At 37.2% G+C, this 27,935-nt stretch overlaps 1 protein-coding gene across 1 annotated transcript in view; it reads left to right on the top strand.

The window, feature by feature from the left end:
• Positions 1 to 27,935, top strand: part of PARD3B (par-3 family cell polarity regulator beta) — a 371,446-nt gene that overhangs the window by 164,587 nt on the left and 178,924 nt on the right. Inside the window, exons 11-15 of the mRNA XM_042874585.1 lie at positions 10,199 to 10,384; positions 15,981 to 16,151; positions 19,137 to 19,266; positions 25,419 to 25,518; positions 27,590 to 27,705. Of these exons, the coding sequence (XP_042730519.1) occupies positions 10,199 to 10,384; positions 15,981 to 16,151; positions 19,137 to 19,266; positions 25,419 to 25,518; positions 27,590 to 27,705 (703 nt within the window). The remainder of the gene's footprint in view (positions 1 to 10,198; positions 10,385 to 15,980; positions 16,152 to 19,136; positions 19,267 to 25,418; positions 25,519 to 27,589; positions 27,706 to 27,935) is intronic.

Raw genomic sequence — 27,935 nt, forward strand, 5'->3', positions numbered from 1 at the left:
CTTTTTTGTTCCAACTGAGTAATTTTTGAAGAGAATAACGGCAGAGTGTATTGAGCCCTGTCTCAGGTTAGTCGGACACTCCTTGTCAGTGGTTCCTGAAAGAGATAAGTTGGTCACTGTGAAGTTCTGTTTAGGAAGCCCTGTGCTGTGGTGTCAGTGTCTTTGTAAACCGTAGGGACATTTCTGAGACTCGAGTACTAAATTAGCTGTTACATTTAAGATTTCTTTACCATCTCTTCTAAATTTGAGATTGTTTTTTGAAAAGGTGACTCATCAAGTTTTGTTGTTTTTTTTTTTTAAATGTGGTTTTAAGTTACAAAGCTCATCACTTGGAAAATGCACTTTTTCTAAAGTATGTATTCTTTTTTCTCCTCTTCTTTCAGCATTACACGTTATTCTTCTATAGTGTCGTAGTCCAAATTATCTTGGAAATCACTGTAGCAATATGCGGGTATAGTAGCCTGGAAGAATCTGAAAGCTGTTTATAATTTTTACCTTCCCCAGTTGCCTTCTATTAAATTCTAGCCTCTACAGCAAGGATTAACTGCCTTTCAAAAGGTGACTTACTTTTGAGTGGCATGATTGAAATGTAGAAAGTAGCCACATTTATCCTGCTGGCTTGACCTTTGCTTAGATTGCTTTCTCTGCAAAGACTGATGCACAAGTGATGGCCCTCACAGTAATAGTGATGATATGTGAGTTCTAATACTGTTCTGTGTTTCTTATCATCCCAACCAAATACAACATAATACAAATGTGAGATACTGAAACACATTAGATAATTTTATGGAACAAGCCCTTCTGAATTAAAAAGCCTTTCAGCAACATCTGTTAGGTAGCTTATGACAGAAGTGTTCGTTAACATAGCACTGAACTACTGGATGTTGTTACTAACATGATTCCTATGGTTCGTGAGACATCTGAGAATGGTCTTAGTGAAAATTTTGAAATGAAAATCAGCTTCTCTGTTTCCAACTTGAGCTGTGATATTTCATTAGACTAATCCTCTCCTAACTTGAAAGTTACAGTGCTGTTTTGATCAAAGAGGACAAAAAACCCAGTGCTTCAAATGTTTGTTTTTGGAAGGAGAGGCAGTGGGTAATTCACTATTTTTCAAGGACATTTATAACAGCATGCTCAGACTATGTAACATGCTTGCAGAGTTTACCTAAAAACATGAGGATTTTGTTAACGCTCGACAATAGTCGGATAATTGCTTTATATCAGACTTGTTCTTCATTTGAGCAGTTCTCTAGGGACTGAGAGATTACATTGAATGTAATCTGAAGAAATATTTTCTTTAGATTCCCTGTCACTGATTTTAAGGAACAGGAGAAGACACCTAGTAAATCCGCTCACTCTCCACAGCAAGGATACCTCTGGAGCTTGGACCCATTAGAACCCATGCACAGAACTGCTTTCAAGCATGTTGCTGCACTTGAACTTGGCTCCTACATTGTTTTCTGGAAAGAATTTGATGGCAGCATGGGCACAAATCAAATAATGTAACAGAGTAATGAAGGGTGGCATTTGGTTGTGTTGATCTATAGTAATATAATTTGTCTTTACCTCATAACAAATCTATTGTTTGGAGAAAGCATAGTTTTGCAAATACTTGCTCTGCCATAAGCTATGTGGGAGCAGAGGTTGGGGCTTTGTTCTGGTCATCTGTGCTGATGAATTGCCAGCAAACAGAAAAGCAGAGTAACAAACCTTTACCATACCAGCAAAGAAAGATGTGATATGTGTGCGAATGAGTGAGTGTTGCAGACAGTGTTATTAAATTATAGAGAATTGTGGCTTCAGTTACACTGGGTCATGCAACATCTGAGTTGTACACTTACATTGTTTGCACATAATGAGGGAATAAAATAGAAAATCCAATTTTTGTAGCATTGGTATTACTTTAAAAAAAAAAAAAAAAAAGAAAGAAAGAAAGAAAAAAAAGAAAAACAACAACGAAAAAACAAAACCAGGAGGATCTAATGAGATTTTTTTGATTGCAGCAGATCGGTGAAGTAAAATTTGGACCAACCACGGGCTGTTCTCCTTATTATCCAGTTAGCCAAATGTTCCCTGTAATTCATGCCAGCTGTTGACAACGTAGCAGCTGAGCAGGGAACTGATTCCAAAACTCAGGGGAAGCTCTTGCTTCACTTAATTATAGCAGAGTGGCCAGTGATTAGCACATTCTGTAAGGTGCATTTGGATTTTAAGCTGTTTAACAGTGATTTGTTTTCTGGAGGATGGTTAATATTACAGAGAGAAACTGTCTTAACTGATTTGGATTTTCCAGCTCTCATCGTAGTAAGAAGGATGCCCTGCAAACTGCTGCTATTGTTTTGCGTTTTGAAAGAATGATGTTTTGATCATGCATATTTGTTGCATCTTGTTTTTCTGTAGGAAAACTACAGATCTGAAAGTAACATTTCCACTAATAATGATATCAAGATCATTTCTTTCTATTCCTCTATCCGCCAGATATTGGTAAAACGAGCAAAGCTGCTGAATGAGAGCAGCTCTGGTGTAAGCCATTCCATACCACTGCCCTCTGCAGTTCTTGGAGACTCTTTACAGATTCTGTTTGGTGCTTTTTTTTAATGAACCTCCAGGCCAGTGCATATTCTGCACACAGGCAGAGAAATGTCCATGTATTGCACTTGCCACAATTATGATAGCACTGAAAATATTTGGGTGCATTTATTCTTCAGACATGCACATAGTGTACATTTTTACATGCACGTAATTTGTTCTGAGATTTTCAGCTTACCAGTTTTTTGTAACCACAATTTCTATAGTTTCTTGGCATAATCCTGATCTTTGAAGAATGGGGGAAAAAAGAGGAACAAGCCAGCACTTGTAAAACAAAAGCTAGGAGAAGTGATGTTTATGTAATGTAGCTGTTGATCTTTGAGTCTTTTACACATATAATGTGTAAAAGACTGTATAGGATGGAAGAAATTAAGTTAAATTAAGCGTGTTTTTCTGCTCACTGTGATTAATTTTTATGTTTCAGTGTTCCACTAATTAATTCCTTCCACCACCTTGGACTTGCGTGCCTGAATGAGAACTTGTTTGCCTGAAATTTTGTCTTTTTTGTTTTTAACATTCAGAGCTTATTTTCTATTACTTCCTTTTAATTGTTTCTTGCCTTTTTATGTTCAGGAAATAATAAATGGAACTTAGATATAGACTTAAGAATTTCTGCACCTGTTTTGGGTTGAACCAATGATTCTAATGCTGATAAACCAGAAATGACCAAATAATCACAAAGTGATTCCAGAGAGTACTGACTCCCTGTTGTGTTCTCTGCGGTCAAAGAAAGAGAATCTTGAGAAAAATAGATCGATATATGTATTCTGGATTTTATTAACACAGAAGATTCAGTCCTTGAATTGTTCTGCATAATGAAGAGAAGGAAATTTTGAACACACGTTGCATCTTCCACTTTGAATTACTTCGTAAATAGCACAGATAAAATCCTGGGTTTTATCAAGATTTTTTTGGGAGAGTGTTTTATTGTAAGGGTATTAGATACTATTTCTTTTGTAATAGTTGAGAAATCAATGCAGATTGTGTCTATGCAAACATCTCTTTAGAGTGCAAAGGTTGTGTAATGCAGCCCCTCAAAGTTTTTCAGCTTCCATTGGTTGTGTGTCTCAAAACATGGTTACTAGCTCATTGTAGCCTGCAGTGGTGGGAGCTGTAGACTGAGGCATAGTCAAGTAGTTACTGTGCTCCCAGTATGTGTCAGTAAGAGATGACACTTTTAGAAGGTAGCACAGCGAAAGGAATTTGCCCTTCTTTCCTGGCGCAAAGAACAGAAGGCTTGACAAGAATTATCCCTTCATTTGCATTTCTTCTGGCTTCTGGAGAAGGCCCCTAACATACCTAAGGGGAATAAATAGCTCAAGTAATTCAGTATTTCTTTTTTTAAATTAAAGCATATTATTTTTATAAAAACAGTTCTGTGTAATATATATAATATAATCATACAATGTATTATATTATTAATATACAGTATAATATTATATAAACGTGATTATGTTTTAATAATAGTAATAATTATAAAATTAAAATCGGAAGTTTTAAAAATTCTCGCTTAGATACAATTTTGCATTGCTTTGTTTGCCTTGTCTAAGCAGGGTGTGCCATTAGCGACCGTTTTGATTGAAATATGAGATGCAGATTTTAAAGATGCTGTTACAAAGGCATCTGTTAAAAGAAGGATACATGGAAGAATGACTTCAGTTTACTAGAATTTAGTAGATTGTGACAAAATACAATGTATGTTTTATATGAGTCAGTTTCTTAATTGTCCCTGGACTCTTGGAAAGAACATAGAGAATAGTGAGAGTATCTTCTTTTCAAGCTTTTTTGCCAATAATTGTTATGTGGTGCCACGATTTAAATACTTCTCTGTAGCTTTTGCAGGTTTTTTGCAGAAAATAATTGCAAAGCATGTAAATGTCTTATTTCCTTCATAAGCCTTTGAAAATAACCTTCCTGGGTCTCTTGCCTTTTGCTCTCAGCTCTGAAAGGCACTCCAGGGAGTTGGCATCTCTTATCAGAAATGAGCAGCCAGGCAAGGGGCAGCCAGCATACTGAGAGACCATAATAGCATGTTGGTCAAGGGCATTGGGCAGGTACTGAAAGGTCTCTTGTTGTGTTAAACAAATGCTATTTCCTTCCTGGCTTAAGTGGGAGCTAATTTTTTTTTAAGCTTCTCTTTTGGCAGAAGAACAATTGGATAAATAAGGCAACCTTTCTAGTGAGAGATATGCATTAGATTACCATAAATCCACAGATAAAAAGTGCAGTGGTCAATGAGAGCAGGCGTGGTAAGATTAAATGAAAGGACTAATTGAAAGTGATGTCCCATGGCAGTTGGAGGATTGACACAGCATTGAATGAGTATAACCACGGACTAACCACAGAGGAAAGACTACAGAGCACAGTACGTTTTTCAGAGGTTGCAGTTGTGTTTATAGCGGTGACTGAGCAGTTTGTGTGTTGCGGGAATAAGAGAAGACTAAAAATGTATTTTGTCTTTGCTTTAGAAGATTGGGAATTAGTTGGTGATATTTAATTACATGCCAGTAAAATTTTAAGATGTTCTAAGAATCCCTTATTATAGCCTTTTAATTAAGAGATCAGAGACCTGAGGTACAGACATGCTTCTAAGAATTAAATACAATTGTTGGCAGAACCTCAATTAATCAAATGTATCCCGAGACTTAAACGAAGGTTTTCCATCTCTGTTGCTGAATGTTATTTAGTACATATTATTAGGTTTTCTACTCTTAAAACTAGCAAACTCAGTGTTCTCTATTCTCTCACCTTCATTTAAATTCTTCTGAGCTTTTCTGTCTGTTTTATGGTGATTCAGTAAATATCAGAATCAATTTTACTGAAGTTTCATGCAGATACCTAGGTATGCAGAAACACTCTTGTCCTGATTTTCTTTGTGAGGACTGTACTGTTTGCTTCTGTTTGATTGCTGGCTCTGGTCTGTTTAATGGCTGAGTCTGTGCAGCAAGTGGGAAAATTGCCTCTTTCTCTTCCTTTGTCTGCTGCACTCTGGGCTGGTAAAACGACACTGGAGAAAGACAGGAAACCCTCATCATCCCTAAGCAGATGGGAGCACTCAGAAACTATGGAGTGCTGGATGAAACACGGAGCTTTGCACAGCAAGAGCTGAGACTGGAGCAGTAAATAACACATGTGACCAGGCTGCAGAGGGGACTAGGAAAATGCATGTGTGTGTCAGAGCTTTTTGCAATTGAGGAAACCACTGAAAGCTGATGAACTAAAATTTAGCTGAGCTGAAGGAAAGACCTGCCAAGAAAGGGCAAAGAGAGCACAGCTGACTGATTCTAAGTCTCTCTACCTTAATACTGTTAAGTATGTCTTATTAATACTTAAGAGTTTTGAATCCCTTTTACTGGTTGCAATGTATCTATCTTCAAAGCCAGTCTACCTCAAGGCCTTCTTGAGTTTTCACTGCTTTGCGACCTGGAACTTGAGATTTTATCATTTAGCTTGAGTTACTCACATTTTTCTGCAGCACATGTACAGTTTTTTGCTGGGATGAAGTTAATTTTCTTCATATTAATTTGTATTATGGTGTGTTCTGAATTTGTTATGAAAACGGTAGTTGCTGAGCACTGCTTACGTATGGTCAGGTCCTTCCCTGCTTCTCAAGCTATCCCTGCATCAAGCAGACTGGGGATACACGAGAGTCTGAGATGTGATACAGCCGGGACAGCTGACTCCAACTGACCGAAGGAATATTCTGTGCTACGTAACATGATGATCATTAATAAAAAGTGGGGGAAAAAGAAGCAGGGGAGTTTGCTCTGGGGCTGCGGTTGCTCGGGGCAGGCTGGGCATTGTTTGGATAATGGTGAGCAGTTCTGTTTTGCATCACTTGTTTTTATTTTTTCTTGGCTTTGTTGCTGCGATGTGTTGTTTTTTTTCTGAGCTTTTTTCATACTTACGAAGCTGTCTTTATTTTTACCTACAGGTTTTCCAACTTTTGCCCTTCTAATTCTCTTCCCCAATTCAGTTTAGGGGCAATGAGTCAGCAGCTGTGTGGTACTTAGTTGCATATTAGGGTTTAACAAAACACAGGAGTATAATGTCAGTGATAAATTATCATGTAATTCCTGAAGTGCTTAGGTATGAAACGTTTGTGATGGCTGATACATGGTGTGATTGTTGAGTGACTCATTTATAGCATTCAACTGTGAGAAACTTTTCTTGGCCCAGAAAAGTATTTGTATTGTTTGTTTCATTTATTCTGTTTGAGTGAATTCAAGTTCTAGGATGGTTTTTGAGGTACGAAATGTTTCTAATAGAGTTTGAGTCTTAGTCTGTTGGAAAAGATTTGCTTTACCAGGCCATAACTCAGCTGATGGAGGTTGCTCTATAGTAAAGTATTGATGCCTTGGGATAATGTTTTAGCAACGTCAGTGAAACAGAGGCAGTGGGAATTCAGCTCTGTGAGTCACTAGCAGCATTTAATATTCATACTTGCATAATGTAGGAACAGGGCTATCACTCATGAAATCAGCTGTCTAAATGAAGCAGTTAAGTGATGAGCTGTTAACTTAAGGAGGGCTGGAGCTCTTTTTGGTCACTGTTAAAAAGGCACTCTTTTCAAGAGCAAGTGAAGATCATCAGGGTAATAATTTGCAACTATTTAGGGAGCATGTGATGAAATTAAATTTTTGATCCTGTTCATCTCTTTTTTTCCCCTCCTCTTCCTTTTTTCTCTTTCCATCCACATTTTCTCACAAAAAAGAATGGTTTTTCTATCCTGGATTCGTACTAAAGACTCTTGAGATGTCACAGACTGGACACCCAGACATTTGCTACCAGATGATATAGAATGAGTAGGGGATGAAAATTTTAAGTGAATCAAGATAGTTTACTCATTTTTTAGATCAGCATCTCCTTTAATGTTACCATCCCTGTGCAGACATTGCCAAGTTATTCAGCATTGCTTATGGGTAACAAATATTTGATAGTACAGTTAAAGAAAGCTCAGCATTACTTGAATTCAGCTTTTGCTGATTTTAGGATAAGACTGAATACAAATAATGAAAAGGAGAGGTTATAAGTTTTATGTGTACGTATGTAAGTAATTCTAGTATGTTGAACAAGAAGTACTTTGTGAAGGACTTCATGGAAGGTGAGTGATTTTTTTTTTTTCCAATGATAGATAAAAGTAACATTTGCTAAGGTTTTTGTATGATGAAATTTTCTGTTTCTCAAAGAACTTCAGGAAGCAGAATGGTAACAAAGAGCATGCACAGGAGGAGGTATGTCTTGAGGGGTGGCCTGTGGAAGCTCCCATGGAGGCCAGAAAAGTTGAGAAATGAGAAACACAGAGCTTCTAAGGGGGAAAACTGCTCTTTGGTGACACGCGCCCCACTGATTGTTTCCTACACAGTTCCTTTCTCCTCACACTTCTGCTCTGCTCCAACCTGGGTCCTCTGCTTCGGCTACAGTCCTTCACACAGGAGTGGGTTTCCTGGTCTCTGTCAGAGCCATAGTCCCTGTCAGGAATGTCCACACCACTCTGTTTCTTGCTCTGCGTGGGGTCTTCATGTTGAGGAGAGCAGCATGTAGGAACTGCTTGCCTAGGGAACCAGGAAAGTAATGCATAATGGATTGTCCTGAAGGATGGCCAGAGATACCGTGTTCAGGACCTTGAGAAAATCCAAGGAGGATTTTCTCCATCCACACCAGACAGGATGTGCTGTTTCAGTAGTTCTGGCCTAAAAGTTCTGACAAGTACACATGAGTTTTGGAAAATTAGGTAGGGCACTAAAATCTTCCTTCCAAAACCACGTGAAAGTTAAATGCAAAAATGCTTGTTAGATTTTTTTTCTCTCACTGCACTGATTGTTTTGAAGAAAGAGTAGGAATGCCTCCAAATTGTTGATCAGTATTGCCTAATGTCATGGTTCTATGTTTTTTGGGTTTCAGTATTCCACATCAAGACATCATGTAGTGTGCAGGGCATAGAACCATGACACCTATACACGTATGAACTCGTAGGTTTCCAGAAATTGTGTTCAGAATGTGAATAAAAGTAACAGAACTGTAAAGGAATTGTCCTCTTCTGGGAAGTAAAAACAGATGTGTAGCACAGGTAGACGTGAGCTCTGGCATCAAGACTGCTATCAGTGTCAGTGCTATGTCATTTTTATGTTTTGCAGATGGGCAAATTATATTGACTTAATAACATGTAGCTACATTCCGGGAAGAATTTGAGTGTGATGTGTATTGGGACTGAGGTTTGTAGTCCTCATGCTCTGGTCATGCAGTTTCTGCAAACCAGTGGCTGCTTCTCATCATTGAAAGTGCATCTGAAATGGATACAAGTATACCTAGTGGCTTCTGTTTCTATTCGTTGTTGCTTTAAAATTTTTGTTTCTGCTTATAATAAATGAAAAATAAATGGAATTGCTTTGGCTAATGAGAAAACATCTGTACTTCTAGCACCTTTGTTGGCAGTTGCATTGACAGTGTATAAACTGCAGCTTAATGCCTGGAAGTTATTCTTCCTCATTAGGTGAAAGAAGAATTGGCCCAGCTGATGTTTGCCTGGGCTTCTGTCTGATAACTCAACAGAAGCCCTTTGAAAACAGGCCTCAGTAATCTTTTTCAACTTATGTTTGTGCATTCCCATTTTTCTTATTTTTTTAATGCTACTGTTACAAATAATAGAAAATGTCCACATGACAAAATAAGCTATTGGATTGTTTTAAGGTTATTTGAAGAAACAAGTGTGGAATAAAAATTGATGTAATAAGGTCTTTTACACTAATAGATGGCATCTTCTTTCAACACTTTACACCATAGCAAGTCTCCTTTCTCTAGTTTTATTTCTGTGAAGTGCAATATTTCAGACTAGAATCTATTTCTTTAGAATGATGATTGTAACTTGCTTTAAAAATAAATAAAAATAAAAAGCTCAACACAACACACAAAACCAGCAGCATGCAACTCAAAAAAAACACTGGGTACAGTCTTCAGTAAAGTTCTTTCTGTTCTTCCTATGATGACCATCCTTGCTATGGATACTTGGCTTTGCAATCTTGTAAGCAGTAACGTAATACAGGTAAAGTCTTTAATGAGCCTTTACCAGAAGGGCAGAAAAACCTCTGTGTGGAATAAATGTATGCACAAAGGGAGTTAGTGCAGAATAAGTTACTGCATTTTTGATTCTCACCCTCACTTTTGCTTCTCCAAATTCCCTCTGTAGACAGGCTTAAGGGAGGGATATTTTTTTAAGGATGTAATTCAATTTTCAGAGGGGAATGGAATTTAACAGCACAACTGTCATTACAGTTTGTGAGCTGCATGTAAAGACAGAGTTCTATGGCTTAAATTTTTAATGCAGCTGTGTTTAAAATAAATGTTTTATGTTCTGCTGCAACATCAGTTTTAGGTCATGTGAAACTAAGCTAGTTTACCTTCTCTTTAGACATATTCCTAGCTATTGTTAAATAGAGCATCTTTTAAGCTGCATCATGTGACCAAATGTCTACTAAATACACCATTTGTTGTAATGTTATTTCTTCAGGCTACTTTCCAGAAAAGAGAAGTATTTCTTACATGAGCCTATGTGTACAGCAAGTATCCTGTTTTCACCCGCTTTTTCATCCTTATTTTTTTCCATCAGAAAGGAGAGCCAAACTGCAGTGCTCTTTCTCCAGAAACCACAGAGCAGCTGACCTTTGAGATTCCTCTGAACGATTCTGGCTCTGCTGGACTTGGTGTGAGCTTAAAAGGCAACAAATCTCGGGAGACTGGAGCTGACCTTGGGATTTTCATCAAATCCGTTATTCACGGTGGTGCTGCTTTTAAGGTATGGAGTAAGTAGATCAGGCTGTGGTTGCATTAGATTTTTGACAGTTGGTGTTTGGTCCCAAATCTGTCTTGGTAAATCTTCTGTGGATGAGGAACTTCTTGCCACTCACTCCTCTAGTGAATCTGTCAGTGGAAGCAGACCCTGTGGGGCATTTAGATACTGGAGGGATGGCAGGGGAGGAAGATTGAGGGTGTGTGGATGGGAGCAGAGGCTGTCTCCATTACTCCCTGTAGCTCACAGAAAGAAGTGGGAAAGTCTGCTGTGCTGTTAGACCTGGGGACAGAGGAGTTATCAGCCAATCTACTCTGCTTTTGGTCTTCCCAAACTAATATAGGCAGACCGATAAAACAATTAAAATTTATGAAAAAATATGAACTGGCAATTCTGTGAGGTTAAGAATTATGTATTTAATAAAATATCTAAACTATTGTTGTCAGCATGGCTTATCTCAGCCTGGCATTAACTGTGCAGAAGTTATCAATTGTTCCTCAGGTGGACTGAGTTGGTATGGGACAGTATTATGAATCCCTCTTAGAGTTGTACTAGAGCTACTGTATGTTTTTAATTAAGAAGGATTGGATTACTTTCTAAGCTTTAGGAAATGTGGTATTTTTTTTCCAGATAAAACTTGAAAAAAGTATCTTTCTTGAATTCTTTTAAGAAAATCTTAATTTGAAAGCATAGTACCTGTAGCTGTTGTCTGTGGATCCATAATGTAACTTTTCTTGTCGTTACATCAGTAATTCCTTGCAGTTTATTTTTCTGTAAAAATATACCTTTTAATTCAGTTTGTCAATTTGTTCACAGGCTTTAGCCTCCTGAGTAAGACAGTTCACAGCATAATAACCTATTTATGATGTTTGGTAAATAGTAATCATCAAGGCTTTTGCTCTGATATGAATGTTTCCGGCTCCTATTAGTTACCTGTCCTAGTCCCATAGATATTTCATAGCTTGGATCTTTAGAAAAGCAACAGCTTGATACATGCAGTACAGAATTCTGCCTGTGATTAATTCCAGGGCTAAGTGACAAGTGAATAAAATAATCTCCTTGGTGTATATCAGAACTGAGTTAAAGTGTGATTGGCAAATTAGAGGTTCATAAACTCATGCATGTCTGCCACAGAGTACAGCTTATTTTACTGTGAAGATGAAACTGCTGTCCTTGCTTTCCCACCTCCATGTTCCCTGAATAATTATCCACATCAGTTGCAATGCCAGTATGTGGCACCAGAAGTAAATTCATTGTTTTGACTAGCAAGGCTTGTGGACTGATGTCCCAGGAGCATCAGTGGGCATACTTCCTGACCAGCATTGCCATGTCAGAGATGCATAAGCTAACTATTTTGAGGTCTTTCTGTTTACCACGTTCTGTTTTCCCCACTGTTAGTCCAGAGCAGTTAATTTTGGCTTTGAGAGATCTTGCAGACTAATAAAGCAGGGCTTCCTTACCCACACCTAGCTAAGTGTGCACCTGACGCTACTGGACTCCTTGGCTGGGATGTTATTTTGTCCCACAATACGCTGTGCTTCTGTGACTCCACCTCTGTACTCCCTCATACTTTCCACCAACTGCAACTGTGTATTGATAGATGAGTGTGGGTTACAAAACAAATGAGACCATAGCTGGGGCTCTGACTTTAGTCAGAGCTGCTTGAAGAACATCCTTTCCTATGTGTTTTATACAAGTACTCAGAGAGTGCAGTCATTTGAGAAGTATCTTAAGACATGGTTTACTGTTGCACATAAACAGAAAACAGCTGTCTTTCTCCTGTCTAAGGACCTTTATATGGAGCAAAACAAAATCAGTGGGTATTAACAATTAATACAATGTCTTGTATCAAGTTAAAAAAAAAAAAAAAACTGCACACATTTGTGTATAGATATTTAAACATGTTCTTATTGTCCTTCTTTTGAAAGAAGCTTTGTTGCAACATGTTCTTAAACATAAAGCCTTTCTTTCCAGCTAGTAGTTGTCCAGAGTATCTTCCCATGCTATTCATTGTAATTGTCTCTGAAATGAGGTATTACAGATTTAGGCATGTGCATTTGCAATTCAGTGTATGAAGTTTTCTTGGGAAAGTATAACATGGGGAAATCGTAATGCCTGCTGTGATGAGAGTTCTCTCATTTCTTAACAGACGTCTGCATTTAGAGCTTAAAAGGTGCTCTGATTTTTGATGACGTGATTTTTGTTAGGTGCTAATACAGTGGTACTGGAGATGGTTGGGGAGGAGCAGCTTTGTCCATACAGCCAACACTTCTTCTCGGAAGATGGTGTAATATGGAGATGATGAACACATTTGCTTCATTGCTGAAGTAAATGTTCAGTCCCTCTAATGCTGTATAAAGGTTTTCAATACATTAAATGCCTTTCTCCAGTGTACTGGAGAAATAACTGAAGAGTTATTTGTAAGACGTAGTCAGTTCTGAATGCTTACTTTTATCAGATTGAACAGAAATTCTGAGGAAAGGCCACCATTATTTTAGTGTGTGGTTTTGTTGTTGCTTTGAAATGCTGGTACACAAATCTAGCTCCCTTGTATTAGTAGCACTGCAAAGCTTAGTAAAAGGATTCGTGAAGAATGTTTGGGGCTTTTTTGTTTGTTTTGTTTTTGTTTTGATGCTAGGTAAAGATTTTTAAAAAATACTAAACCTTTTTGCTGCTAAACCCAATAAAGTAAAAAATTCCTAATTATTCCTAGCTAATCTTTTAATATGATGTCCTGCAGGATTAAAACTTCACTTTTGCTAATTGATTTGTTGGGTCTCTTTTTAAGCTCCTCTTGTAATTTTTAAAGTGTCTGTTTTACCTCTACTCTAAGAAAGAGGCTACTTGATATTTGTAAGTATGCAGAATCTGTTATGCGAGGAAATATTTGACTGAGTTTGAATACATCATCTTTCCCCACAACTTCTGGGAATTTCAGCCTTGTGCATCTTGAGACCCCTTGGCTTTTCCCTTGAGGTGAACTTGTGATTATCAGGTATTTGCTGTCTGCTGCAGCTGTAATGCAGCAGAACCATTATTAGAAATGATGGAATACTTTCCATATGCCTGTTCGTTCAAATCAAACATGGTATAGCTTGAACTTTCTAGGGGCTTCTGAGTGTTATTGCAGTAAATGTTGCTTGTTGTGTGCAGTGGATGGTGAATTGGATTATTCCATTGAAGGCTACCGAGGAATTCCTTCTGAGATAAGTGGCACTGATGTACTAAGGGAAATAACTAGGTGAGCTTTGATTAAATACATAACTCTACAAGGAATCTGGCTTTGTCTCTAAGCTGTACTGTAAAAACAAAAAGTCTTGTCTCTGAACGTGGTAGTCATGCTAGGTTTTACTCACTGCGACTCTCTACACAAACCCCACGTACTGAATAAACTAGGGAACAGTACCTTCACCCTTTATTAGGGTAGTTCAATTGCAGTTTTGGAGATGGCATTTGAAAGCTGTTTTGCTGAAATGCCAAATATTTTTCTACTCAGAAGCTGCAAAGAAGCCTACCTTTCAGAGATGAAAGAAAAAAAATGTGTTAAAACAACAACTAGTTTGTTTTGAGCCAAACAGATTGTCTTGTGGTTCAGTCTTTTAAACCAGATCATTACACTGGTGATGTGAAAACCTGTTTGAAAACCTGCTTAAACACTGAGATTTTTAGTCTTTACACGGCAAGAAAGTTTCTCTATGAAGCATCTTCTACCTGAGCATATGTGAAAACATTGTTCAACTGTCTTTCAGTCCTGCCTTGTACAGTTTTTTTTCTGATCATAAAAGTTGAATTTTGCATTGAATGGAGCATATTACAGAATGGGAAGAAGCGAGATGCATCAAAAGTTATTTAAAAACTGACGTGATTAAAATGTAAAGAAATAAATATGACGTAAGATATTAAAAACCAGCAGGCTATTTCAGAGGTTTCTGAGGCAACCATGGTTCATTTAAAAATACGCATTGTGTTCTGTAAAGTTGCATAGTCAGGAAATGTAATCGTGACATGCATTTGTATTCAGTTTATTAAGAAGCTTTAACACATATTTATATGTGGGTGCTTATCCACAGAAAAGAAAAAAAAGTGATCCGGGAGCCCATGGGACCTTAGCAGGAGGACATTAGGACCTGTGAAGTTTACAGTCTTAAAGCAACTCACAAAAACTAAAATCTCCTTTCTTCTAACTCCTGTTGCCATGAATGACTCCATTCATTTCAGCAAATTTTGATAGAACACAAAGGAATTGCAACATGTGCAAGTAATAAAACTTCCTGTTCAATAATGTTAACTCTTCTCTCCCTAAGCTTTACCATATGTGATGGCATCATTTTGAATGTAGAGAAAAGGTGGGGTTAACCTACTGACTTTGGGTATATGTGAATTTATATTGGCATGAAACATTCAAGAGAGGTGGGAGAGTTTTCTGTATCCTTTCCAAATGGTATTGCTGTTTCCTATTCTTCCTATTCTTCATTCCTCCACTCTTCCCGGAAAAGCTTTTCATCCTCCGTCATCTCATCTTTTAGTTCTATTTCCATCTTTTTTTGATGCTGATTTGTGCTGTTCTTCAGTTCTGTGACACCTCTTTCTATTCATGCTCTGCTGTGGTAATGTTAATGGTGCCAAGTTAAATTAAAAAAAATCACATAAGCAAGCTAGTTTTTTTCACAAGTATTGTAAGTCACTTCAGCACAAATGCCTGAGCCTTGGCAGCAGTAGCATAATAGTTAATTGAACATCTTAGTGGTAGAAAAAATAAAAATTGAAAAGTATATATATTTTGGATTACTCAAATGCATGAAATATGTAAACAGTTCAGATGAGTGCCTTATGCAGAGTATATAATGTCTGTGACTGAATCAGATTCATTTTAACCAATATAATGTTATTCTATGGAAGTTCTCCTAAGCTTTCTTCACTGCCCTTCTATTCTGGTCCACAATTTTATTACGCCCACAACTGTCAGTTAACCTTGGCAATGAAACAGAACAACTTTCTTCAAAGCATAGGCTATTTGGTATGTCTCAACTGCAATTTTGCCATTGACAGCAGGTTTGGATGTTAAATACATGAACAGTGCTAATTAAAATATGGTTGCTTAATTCTTAATGACCGTTCTGAACTGGCAACACTACACCATATGGCGATGTGGTAATTGTGACTAGTGGGACTATAAGACAAAGTTTTGGAAGTATCTTTTTCTTACCATGCCCTAGTAATGGATAACAATGCATGTAAAATACATTGCAGTACTGCTTCACAATTGTGCTGCAGATACTAACAGCCATAATATGGATCCCTTTAATTAACCAAGAACTCCTTTTCTTGTTTTCCTTTTTGTGGGTGTGGAGAGGCTGTTTCAAAATAATTTGCATGTGCAAGAAAAGCAGCAACGTGTAATTAACACATAAGTACGTGCACCTTATGAACTACTCTCAAAATGTAGTAAGGGGAACGAGAAATTGGTCAGTTAGAGAACATGAAGATTTTTCTTTTTAAAGATGAGGTACTGTGCAATCTCTTCTTACAGTAACACTTCTGCCTATGTCAACAACATAGAACCATGACAGCCTAATACTTGTTATTTGTTTGTTTATTGCAGGATGGCCGTTTGCGAGTAAATGATCAACTTGTTGCGGTAAACGGGGAGTCACTTCTAGGCAAATCAAATCATGAGGCTATGGAGACACTGAGGCGTTCCATGTCCATGGAGGGGAACATTCGTGGCAGGATCCAGCTAGTAATTCTACGGAGACTGGAGGCACAAACAGAGGTAAAGCGATAAATGTATTTGTTAGAAGAATGGCCTTCTAGTTTTAGCGTTTTTGTGTAGAGGAGATGATAGCCAGACTCATGGCTGCTGAGAGCTTATCCTGGCAGACTGAATTCCTGACTTTCTAGAAACGTGCATTGTTTCTGGTTGACATCTCCTGAGCTTGCTCTTCCTTTTGAGGCTATGCTAAAGTTTCCTCTTAGTTTAAACAGAACAGTTTGCTGTTCTGATAAGTTTTAAAACGGAAGTAAATGTCCTCCTAAGACAGATGAGTGGGAATTAATATGCTGATGTAGTTTTAACTATCTGTTACTTCCTCAGAGGCAACAGTTGAGATAGTTTATTTGAATTCTTCTGTTTTTGTTATCACGATCAATGTCCTTAATGTGACTTGAATTTTACTTCACTCTTGCTTTTTTGTTTTTGTTACTTTCATTCACTCCGTATTCTTGTGTTTTTAATTGCATTTCTCTTTTTCTTTTTCGCGTGTGTGCACATAAACGTGCTCTTTCTCCATCTTTTTTATACATGAATAGATGTGCATAATGGCTGCCCTAACTGCTCATCCTAGTTATAGTTCTAACCCTTGAATAAACATCTTAAGAGTTTTGACATCTGTTCCTTAAAATAAAAGTATACACTAATTGAATTGTGATATAAAGTGTGAAAATTCCACTACAGAATTCCAAGAGATGATTTTAAATTGTTTATTAGATAAATATATCTGAAACATTTTTATATATTGAGAACAATCCCATTTTTAAGTGTATTTGCATAGAATATAATAGGGGAAGGCCCAGAGCCTTGTAGCCATGAGTAACTCATAAAGCTTTCCTTGTAGGAGATGTATTTGATTTACTACCATCATTGATTAAGAATTCTGTTTAGAAGAATATTACTTGCTGAACATCATGCTCTTTGTTGGGAGAATACTTTGCATAGGAGTCTCTGTCAGTCTTGTTAGGAAAATGTGAAAAACATTCATCTGTAATGCTGGAATATTTTACAGGAAAGCACATTTTTACTTTCCAGCATTTTGTATATAGCTGCATGTACAAATGCTTGTTTTATTTATTGTGCATTTCTGTAACATAAGATAGCTCATCTTCTAATACAGCACACTCTTGCAAGTTTTCTTCATTTAGCAATAGTCAAATTTTTGGGGAAAAAAAAAATCAAACAAGCTCAAAAACTGTAATGCTCTCCAAACAAACATCATATTGACCTAATAAAAATGAGGCTGCTTTTTATAGATAAGTGTATAGTTCTGTATATTATCCAGATGTATGAAAAAAGTAAATCATCTTGACTCATGCCCTTTGAAGGATGCGTGATGAGGTCTTGATTGAATCAAATTCATTTTAGACAGAAATTAATTTTTATGGGTTAGTCTTTAGGTTCAATCGTAATTCCATTTGAGTCTGGAGACCATAGCAGAAATTGGTTGTTGCCCATTCTTTTCTTTCACCAAAACAGCTTCCAAAGTAGTGCATCTCAGCTTGGTAGAAGCAGAATACATTTAGAAATGCATTACTGTTTTTATTGGTCAGGACACTAATGGAGGTCTTCCATGACAGCTATGTTTTATAAGCTGAATACTCTAACTAGGCTGGCTACTGATCAGTTGTTGGGATATTGATTGTGTCATTTATCAAAGAGCTAGAAAAGCAGATTTGTTGTTGTTAATTTATCCTTATCCTACTGGGTACACTCTTGACTGATGCAAGGCTTAGTTTAGCTAGTAGTACTCATGAGAAAGTAGTAATTGTGGGCTTTGCTAAATGAGGAATCTTACATAAAATAAAGAATTTCCAGTAAGGAAAAGAACTGTAATTGTTAGTGTGCTGTGTTTGGCTGTGCTTCTGTACAAAGGCTCAAAATAACCTTTTCCAAGGACTCATGTGCACTGACAAGGGGAGAATGTTGTGTGTGCTGCCTCTGCACTGAGACTACATTTGTAGCCATGTTTTCACCACAAGCCATCTCTATGTTGGCTCGTGTTCTGTGCTGAGGTTCATATTTTGCCACTTAAAAAAAAAAAAAAAAAAAAAAAGTTATCCAAGAGCTTGAAAGGCAAATTACAAGTGATTTAACACACACTCCTTTCTCACGCACTGGTTTGGCACTAGTGTGCATCTTGTATGGTTGTACCAATAAATGATAGGAGTTAGACACATGCATCTCTTCTATGGGTACAACTATGTAGTTAAAGGAATTATATACTTAGTGTAAGATTTACTGGAATAATGTACATGCAGTTCAAAAATAGATGCCAATTGGGTGCCCCTACGAAACAACAGGTACGGGAAAACTATAAAGGTCATTCTGAAAACTATCCATAATATTCTTCTGTGTGGGTTTTCTGTTTTCCCTGAATAACGAGTACAGAAACGTCTTTCTGAATCCGTCCCAGTTTTACAAACTGTGATTTTTTTTTTCTTCTTTTGAACAACTGCTCAGGAGAATAAATTAGGCGATATGGGGGTGGGGAGTGCCGCAAAAGAAAAGCTGACTAGAGGTGTGACAGGAGTTTGTTTAGCTGCTAGCCAGAAGACCTGCGCTTGGGAGTTTGGTGTAACTCCGTACTTGCAAAACTGCTCTAGTGTGTGATCATCAGAACATATGTACTCAGTCTCTGAGAGAAGGATACCAGCTGGCTGGCAGAAAAATACCATTGGCATTGCCTGTGTTCTTGTGTTGACAATGTCACAAGCTGCCCTCCCAGATGGAGAATTTGAATGAAGCCAGTTGTGGGTCATAAAGAAAACGCTCCTCATTTTTTGTGCATCGCACAATGATTGTTAGTGCCGAGATACTGTCTTATTTCATGATCAGCAACAACAGTCGTTTTAAAGATGTCTTTTACAGTGTAAGCAGTGCACATTGCATTACACTGTTTCTGCACTGCCCGTAGTGATGACAGGGCTTCTGTACTGCAGAATATTTATTTTTTTATACAATGTGTGGTTCTGTTTTTTTCCTTAGGATCGCTTGGACCAGGGTGTCTATCAGAAATCAGCGTGTGATGGCAGTCATAACTTTGCAGCTATTTCCCGACGCAATGGTGCTGTTCTTCAGCAATTTGTAAACTGCGGCCCTCAGGAAAGAATTCAAGGTAGTCTTAGATATCTTTCTGTGCGCTGAAACAAAGTGCTTTTTATCTTTTTTCTTTCTCTTGAAATCCAGAGCCACTAGAAAAGCATTTAATTAGAGTAAGTGCATACTATGTTACTTTGAGGCATGAAGATACAGAGAGGCTGGGAGAGCTGACTCAGAAGTTGTGAATTAGATTCCTGGCACAATTTCCAGTTTAAGTAACAGTTTCTAGCTCACTGCCCCAACACGTAAGGTTGGTTAAAAAACAAATGATGAGTGCAAAATATATGTTGTCAAAATGTTTATTTTCTATATAACTTTAATGAGTTCAAAGATTTTTTTATTGGTTAGATTTATGTCCCATGTTATTATCAATTAAATGAATTTATACGGAAGTGTAATATTCATAAACTATGCTTGCTTGTTTTTAGCTAAAAGGAAAAAATTGTTCAAAGGTTAGAACCTTTAAACCCCCAACGTACGTACAATTAAGTTGTTTAAAAAAATGTACAGAGAAGATATGCATGTATGAGTATAAGCAAACGTACCAGTAGGAGCTTTGAAGACTGCATACTTTTCCTGTTATCTTTCATTTCTGATTGCTTTCTGTATATCTGTCTGATTTGTACCTGACTCAACAAGATACTAGATAGGTGAAAAATTTAAATATTTGAGGTGATATTGATGCTTTTAAAAATACTCTTGTCCTTCAAACCAAGCACATGCTTCATGGTTAAATCTATGGTAGGGGAAAATAGATTTCTTTGTAGTTGAGTTATGCCTGATTTTTCTCAGTAAACTACAGTGGAACCTGTGTGGTCTGCAAAAAAGTAATCTTTTTGCAGTAGTAAGAAAGACTACAATGACTGCTGGGGGGGACCTTTTAATCTGAACTGTACAGCTCATGAGAAATTCCCAGGTAATCCAGGGGTAAATCATTTTGTGTCAGTGTTTTGAAATTGTGACTCCAGGCAAAGGATGGCAGATTTAGACTTGAGCATTGTAAAATCTCAGATCTTTTGGTTTAGCTCTACGTTGTGTTTCTGTTGTTGGCGTTCGTACTGATTCTGTAGTCAGAAAAAAAGGTCATCCTTAGAGCTAGCCTGTCCTGTAGAGTTAGCTGTTGCCAAAGGATTACAAAATAGTAATAACCTTTAAAGTCTTTCTTTACAAATGAATGAGCAACTCCTTTGATGCCACCATTGCAGGTTAGTGGCAACACATAAACTGTCACTTAAGTGAAGTTTGAAACAAAATTTGTGGAAGATCTTTAAAACAAGGTTATTCAACTGTAATCAGAAAATCAGGATACTAGTTTGTATCACATTCATAAAACAGCGCTTTCAGTAGACACTGTTGTTTTAGTTGAAGTATAATGTAATGGTATGAAGATACTATAGCAAACAATATTTATTTTAAGGGCTTATGATTATTGATTTGCCTAAAGACTTAAAGAACTACTGTTCTGAAGGTGTTTAAGAACAATGGGAGATATTTTTGTGGAAGCAAAAAAGGAAGAGCTGTGGATGGAGCATCGAGCACTCAAGATCAGATTTGTTTTCAGTTGTTCAGTTAATAATTTTTCTTAGAGGAGTAAAAAAGAAGATTGTCAGTAGATTTGATTTATTATTATATTTTCCTGAGAAGAATGTAAGTGAATTCAAAAGGTAGAGAATCTTTTTTTTTTTTTTTTTTTTTTTTAAGCATTTTAGAGAGAAAAAAGGAGGAAAAAAAATTGATGGCCTCAGAAGAAAGGGTGTGGGAGAGAGAGAGGATGCTCTGCTGTGCTTCTGAGGGCTATCATCAGGAAAGGCTTAGCATGGTTGGGGCTTCTCAAGGGACAGTGAATGACAAAAGCTCTTCTAGCACTGCTGGGAACCTGGAACTGGAAATATAATTTTATTGAGATTTCTGTAAAAGATTTGGCATGCGATGGGTAAATTTTATGTGGTCTTGATGAAGAACCACACAGGCTCGTTCAGCTGAAAGCATGTCTGAAATAGGATTCTAATCTGAAATTTTTCAGGTGGAAGAGACTTTGGTTCTACAGTAATCCTGTGTATTGTAGAGATATTTTTTCTAACTGTGAAACCATAGTATTAATTACTGGAGAGCTAATCTTTCTGCTTTCCATGCCAGCCTGTTACTTGTTTCCAGTCACTGGTTCAAAAACGTTATATACATTGTTTCCTATATAGGTCCCTGAAGACAAGCGTAAAGGCAAAGTACTGCCAATATGCCCAACCTCATTTAACTCCGTTATGAACTTTAGGCAGTCTGTTAAAGGAATGAGTCACAGGCAGGGTATGCTTCTTATGTATAAGCATAAGCTTATGTATGAGCAGCTCCCAGTTGTACGTTGTTATGTTGTGCCATCCAGATCTTGGATGTGAACGTCCAGCTGGTACAATATCACATGCAAATAATAGTAATGAAAGATAGAAGCGATTTTTAAAGTCATTCTGGATCTAATGCAACGATTTAATGACATGAGCTGTATTAGGTTTAATAAAATGTCACTTTCTCAATTAATGTTTTCCAATAAGTTATTTCTAATATCATTCACTGCTCCTACCAATAAAACTCTTCTAAAAGCTCAGCAAAAATACACTGAAGCTTGGCTTGCTAATACTGTTGTCTGTTTTAAAAGCCTTTTATTATACATGAGCAAGAAAAACTAGTGTCTAGGGAAAAGTAGTTATAGCCAAAACATTACATTTTTTTCTTGCCTGTGGATATTTAAATAAAGGGGGAGGGAATACTGATCCAATATTGAATTGCCAGTGTTTGTTCTGTTTTTTTGCATGAATAATACTTGCTGCCTTCAGGTCCTCACTTCTTTTGCTGCCAAGCTGTTGCACAGATTCAGTGGGTTTTTTTAGAAAAACCTCTTTGAGAAACAATACTTCAGTGCCAGCAGCTTTACATTTCTGGTGCTGAAAGATTACTGGAATGTGTTTCATTAGAGATTCTTACATATTTCTTATCACTCTTTATTATACACGGTTATAAGGAAGTGCCATCATCTCTCTGTGTAAGTAGTAGAATAACCATAAAATACCTCTGCTGCCACTGATGGCTGAGTCTGAGCTTGTGCAAGCATCTGTGTTTTCATAATGCCACGACAGAAAAATCGAAAAGTCATGTTTTATAAGTAACATTTAGCTTTTGCACATAAACATTGTGTGTATCTTACAAAGTAACTCAAATCTGAGGGATACACTGAAAATATTGCTTCCTATGTTATTACGTTGGCCCATGACATCAGAGGTGATATGGTAGCTACTGCTGAACCTTCCCACCAGTATCCCATTACACACAGTTTCCATGTGACAGTTGTCAGCAGACGGACAGTCTGACAGAATGGTGTCTGACATGGAAGTGTGTATGAAGCAAAGGTGTGTCACTGAACTCCTCCATGTGGAAAGAATGGCACCCACTGACATCCATTAATATTTGTTAATTGTTTGTGGAAGCCAAACAGAGGATATGAGCACACTGAAAGCTGGACTGTGTGGGCAGCATTTTGCTAGTAGCAATACCATCATAGGAGCTGCGGAACAGTGCGTCACCTCCTCTGGTGCAGATGTCTGTGAGCACAGCGTGCAGGCTCCTGTTCATTGGTGAAAACACACAGCTGATTGTGTTGAATAAATCCTGAGCCTCCAGCTTTCATAAGCTGATTCTTAAGAAGTAGTTTTGCAAAATATATTCTTTTATTACTTTCTGAGAATTTACTTTCCTGAACTGCTTAATATCTGAAAATTTAGTGCGTTCCCTGTGGTCATTCCTGATTCTCCAACAAGTTGATTGTTTTTCTGTTTCTTTTTGTCTACTGCAAGAAAAATGCCAGTGAACCAGTCACTTAAACAGCATTTGTGATGTGGCAAGCCAATTTCTGTGAATCAAAATTAATAACAGAATGCAGTCAGTACCATCCCCAACTATAGTCACTGGAGGCTGCTCATACAAAGAGGGTGAAACAAAGGGATAGGTAGGGTAGGACAGCATCACGTGTATGCTTTCTGCTTTGAGTAGTTTATGATTTAGGGAATTCCTCAATCAGAATGTCTGGACCATCATACTTTTGATACCTCCTTTCTCTTTGCCCTTTCCTCTCTCTCTTTTTTTTTTTATTTAAACTTGGTTTCCAAAACATCATCATGACAATGAGATCCATGAGTTTACTGCACAGGAAAAGCTGCAGTTTTCTGTTTTTCCTAGTTGTGCTACTTGATAATTACACTGAGTGCCTTGTTACTGTATGTGTGACAGTGAGGGCTTCCTTTTCACCTTGTGCAGAGTTTTTATGATTTCATAGACTCGTTTTTATCTCCCCGTTTATTGCTTGCTATTCTAGATAAAGTAATCCCACTAAATATCCAACTATCCTTACCACCTTTTCAGTATGTTTCCGTATGTTCAGTATGTTACCATATCCTCTTTCAAATGGAGAGAATGAAAGTCTTACATGCTATTTAAAAATGAAACACAGCATTACCTTGGAGATTGAGATGGAGTGTTTGGACTTTTCTTAAGACTCTGAATGTCTCTTTACTTTCTGAATTCCGTAAGCATATATTCAAAGAAAAATCCAGCCCACTTCTATGTTATTGTTCCCGAGTGCCAGTCGCTGATGAAATAGTCTTTGTGTACATGTCAGGAGTTTTCCCTTACTCCTGTGTGCATCACTTTGCAGCCGCAAGCATGGAATTTCACCTATATTTTATTTCCTACTTGCTATACGGCACTGCTTTCTGCAGTCAGTTCATAGTCAGTTTATTTTTGGCAATTCTGAATAATTTCACATGAGTAAAATCTTCTGATTCCCTTCATCTTTCAGATCATTTAATTACATTGAACAGTACAAGTCCTTCTTTTTCAGAATATTCTCAAACTCACCATATATTCCTGATGTTTTCTGTCCTTAAAGACCTGAAAGAGGATGATCTAAATGCAGTAAATCAGAGCACGTGAATGTTGGAAAGCTTATCTGATTTCTGTTTCAGACTGACAATCCACTGTTGTTTTTTTTTTTTTTTTTTAACACCTCGTTGGAACTTTTCTCCACATCTACCCACCTTGCATTTACTCTGAGGAAGATGCCACTTCTGAGAAAGAACTGGGACTATTCCTTCTTTTTCTAATCTTTGGCATGCTAGGCAGCCAATAGGAGCCTCATGGTTTATCTTGCAGTCTGGCTTAATCACCTCCGTTTGAAGCATTTTTCTCATAAGTTAGATTGTGTACTAAGTACTAAGTAGTACTAAGACTAGTACTTTCAGACAGGATTGTACAAAGAACCAACATATCCAGTATCACATGAAAATGTGATAGGTAATTGTTAAATCATTATCTTCCATTGAAACCCAAGGATTATTAAATATCCTTCTTTCTAGTGAAGTTTTAAAGGGTTGAAGATGTATTCTACATTGAAAAAATGTAGAGACTTCTTATAAGATCAGACCTTTATATTGAAAGGCTTGAATTTACAGGACAATAATGAACTGGTCTGCAGCAGGCACAGCACTCATATTAAATACTGCATGTATGTAAGTGTTGTTGCTTAGCAAACTGCTGAGGGTTTAATTGAGTAGTTCATGTTTTTCTTGGTTGGAAGTAATTTTCTGGTGTGAACAGAATGTCTTCTGTAGAGGTAAAGAAGAAATTGCCTTAATAGCAGGAAAATGAAGATTGTAATTCAGAAAGACCTTTTTCTTTTGTTGCCATAGGATAACAGAATTTTTTTTCTTCTGAATTCTTTGTTGAGAAGAGCTCTCTGCTGTACGTGAAGGATGGTAAATGCTCCCTGTCAAAGGAAATTAAAGCATGAACTTTGAATCAGTGAGGATGCAGCTGTACCGTAGATGTGAAAATTTCTTGCACTCAACTTCACTATAAGCACAAAGTTTCCCTGTATTTGTCTTTAATTACGCATATGCAAATCTGAAAATCAGCTCTTCAGGAATTCCCAAGGGGCGTATTTTCTGCTTGGTATGATTTTAATTCTAGTTTAGTTGGTTTAGGGATTTGAATAATTTGTGAGTTGTTTCAGAATTGCTTAAGGCCTTCCAGTCCAGTTATTGATCAGTGAACTGGTATAATGAACTTCTTTATGCAGCTTTTTTTTTTTTTTTTTAACACAGACACCCCTTTTTTTCTTAATTTCAGAGTTGCCAGTGTCTGACTGTGGCAATTGTGAAAATGAAACTCCTCCACCTCTGCCACCACACCCTAGTGAGGATCTGCTGAATGAGGATCATAACCATAGGTTGGAGTTCATCTATTTTTCATATTTACAGCCCTGGTTGCTAATTGATGATTGTGATAATGTGGTTCTAATCAATTTTAAAATCACTTATTTTTTTGCAAAGATCTGTAGTATTGTTTTTACAGTCACCCAATCCTTCAGTATGAGCTGATAACATTTCTCTGGCATTTAGTGCTTTCCTCATAAGCTGCTCTGTGCCTCCTCTTTAAGATCTGTGGGTCACCTACTGAGCATGTGGTCAGTAAAACAAAGAGAATCCCCAAAACATAAACTCAATTAAAAAAAAAAAAAGAGTGAAGCATAGGTGCAGTGCCTAAAGTCACTTAAAGCTTTAAAAGCCCTAGCCAGATTCACTTTGTAGGAACACTAATCTTCTTACACAGCGTGTCAGCCTAAGAAATCTTCAAGCTTAGGAAATGGTTTTGCTAGGTGTGAACACTGAAATGTATAGAAAAAAATGTTAACAATGAACATTTTGCCAACTAGAAATGAGTTGGGTAAATTATTCAGATATTTTAAGAATGTATTTTTTTGAAGCTGATGTGCTTGATGTCAGCTACAGACTTTCTTTTCCTTTGCAAGTAGTGCAGAAAGAAAGAAAAAGTGATGAGGTTCATGCTGTGACTTATACCATGACTTAAGAGCACGGAATTCTCTTGGTAGCACAGGTTACACATATTTCAGCCTATTGTACTTTCAGGAGCATTGAACACGATTTACTCATTTTGTGTACACATTTAAGGTAGCCATGTGACTATTTTGTTTTAATGAAAAGTGGTGAGCATCCTTTCAACAAAACCTTAGCTGTACTTCTGTCCTTGTGTGTATTGATGTGGTTATAAACCAATCTTTAAATGACCGGTTGCAGGTAGTATCAGGCTACCTCAAATTCTTCCTTATCCTAACAGTCAGTAATTTCATTATAGTGATTTTATAATTTCTTCTCTCGTAGACATGTAGGGATGAAATAGTAAACAAAAAAACAACAACAAAAAAGACCTGGACTAATGGAATTCTCCATTGAATTCCCAGCTGCATTTGTTTTGTAGAATCTATTGCTAATTTTTCAACAAGCTGGGAGCAAAAACATTCCCTTAAATGATGATGATGTTTTAGGAGGATGATGTATTTAAAGGCCCTTTCTGCCTCCTTGACTTTTTTTCCCCAGTATTGTATTGGTTTTCCACTTGGATCATAGGCTGTGTTGAAATTGAATTTCTGTGGAAAGTCAAGCAGATTTCACTTAAAATGAATTATGGTGAAATGAACAAACCAAAAGTCCAACAACAACAACAACAACAATGCAGGAAAAATTTTGACACTATTAAACTGTTTTGATTGAAGAGTTCAGAAATGAATGTTTTTGATTTTGGAAGTTTTTGATCATATATTAAAAGAAAAAATCTTACTTAAAAAGGTGGGGAATTTTTCAGGTGTCTTTCTGTGAAGTGCTTTGACTCCTCACAGGGGAAAGTTACTTTGAGTTTCACTCATGGAATTTTGAGATGTTCAGGTATTTGTCTACCTTGATGCAAATTCAAGTATTTAAAAACAAACACTACACATTATCTTAAAATTCTCCAGAGAGTTATGACGCCTTACATAAGACCACCAGTTTTCACCCTCTGCCAAAGCATTCGGTGGCTGTATGCTTTTAGAACAGTTTAAGATGAACAGGTGAAGAATTGGAAGGGGTACAATGGTGATATTTTCCCCAGCTTTCTGTAGCATGTTATTTGGAAATGCAGTGGTAAAATGGAACTAACAGAACACGCACACACACGAAAAACACCCTAGCAAGTACTTGTATGTTCCTGCTTTCTTCTGCTTAATAAAATACGAATTGTGTAAAAGCAGCAGTTATCACTAAACATTTGCATTTGCAATGAAAAACAAGTGAGTAGAGGTGCTCAGTCTAACGAAGAAACCTTGAGAATCAATAACTGATTTTAAAATGCATGGCTGCAAGCAACTGGGAAGAAGAAACACATGTATAGTGTGCATGTTTTAATTAGATCACTTGTGTTCTGAGCTGGTGCCTAAATATTTTACATCATCTTTTTTTCTGCAGCCCTACCATAAATTCAGCAGTGTATTTAGCAGATCAGCACATCAACTTCACATCTTTGACACCAGCCAAGCAGTCTGAATCAATTAATCTGAAAGCCTCAAAAAGCATGGATCTGGGTAAGAAGGGGTGGGGTGACACATAGGTCAGCTTTTTAGCCTCGGCACATCTGCACCATCTCTGTTTCTTGCTTTTGTTTCTTAAACACAAATATCAGGGAGCAAGTTCTGCAGAGGAGCTGTGGTGATGGGGACCGTGTTCTGTCTCGTGCAGCATCTTAATTACGAATACCCTATTTTAGATACAAGAAGAAGAGTGTGTTTCTCTTTTCTTGAAAGGCCATTCTATC

This window comes from Lagopus leucura, unplaced genomic scaffold, assembly GCF_019238085.1.
Source record: "Lagopus leucura isolate 7727_CA_CO unplaced genomic scaffold, USGS_WTPT01 Super-Scaffold_100012, whole genome shotgun sequence".
NCBI lineage: Eukaryota > Metazoa > Chordata > Aves > Galliformes > Phasianidae > Lagopus > Lagopus leucura.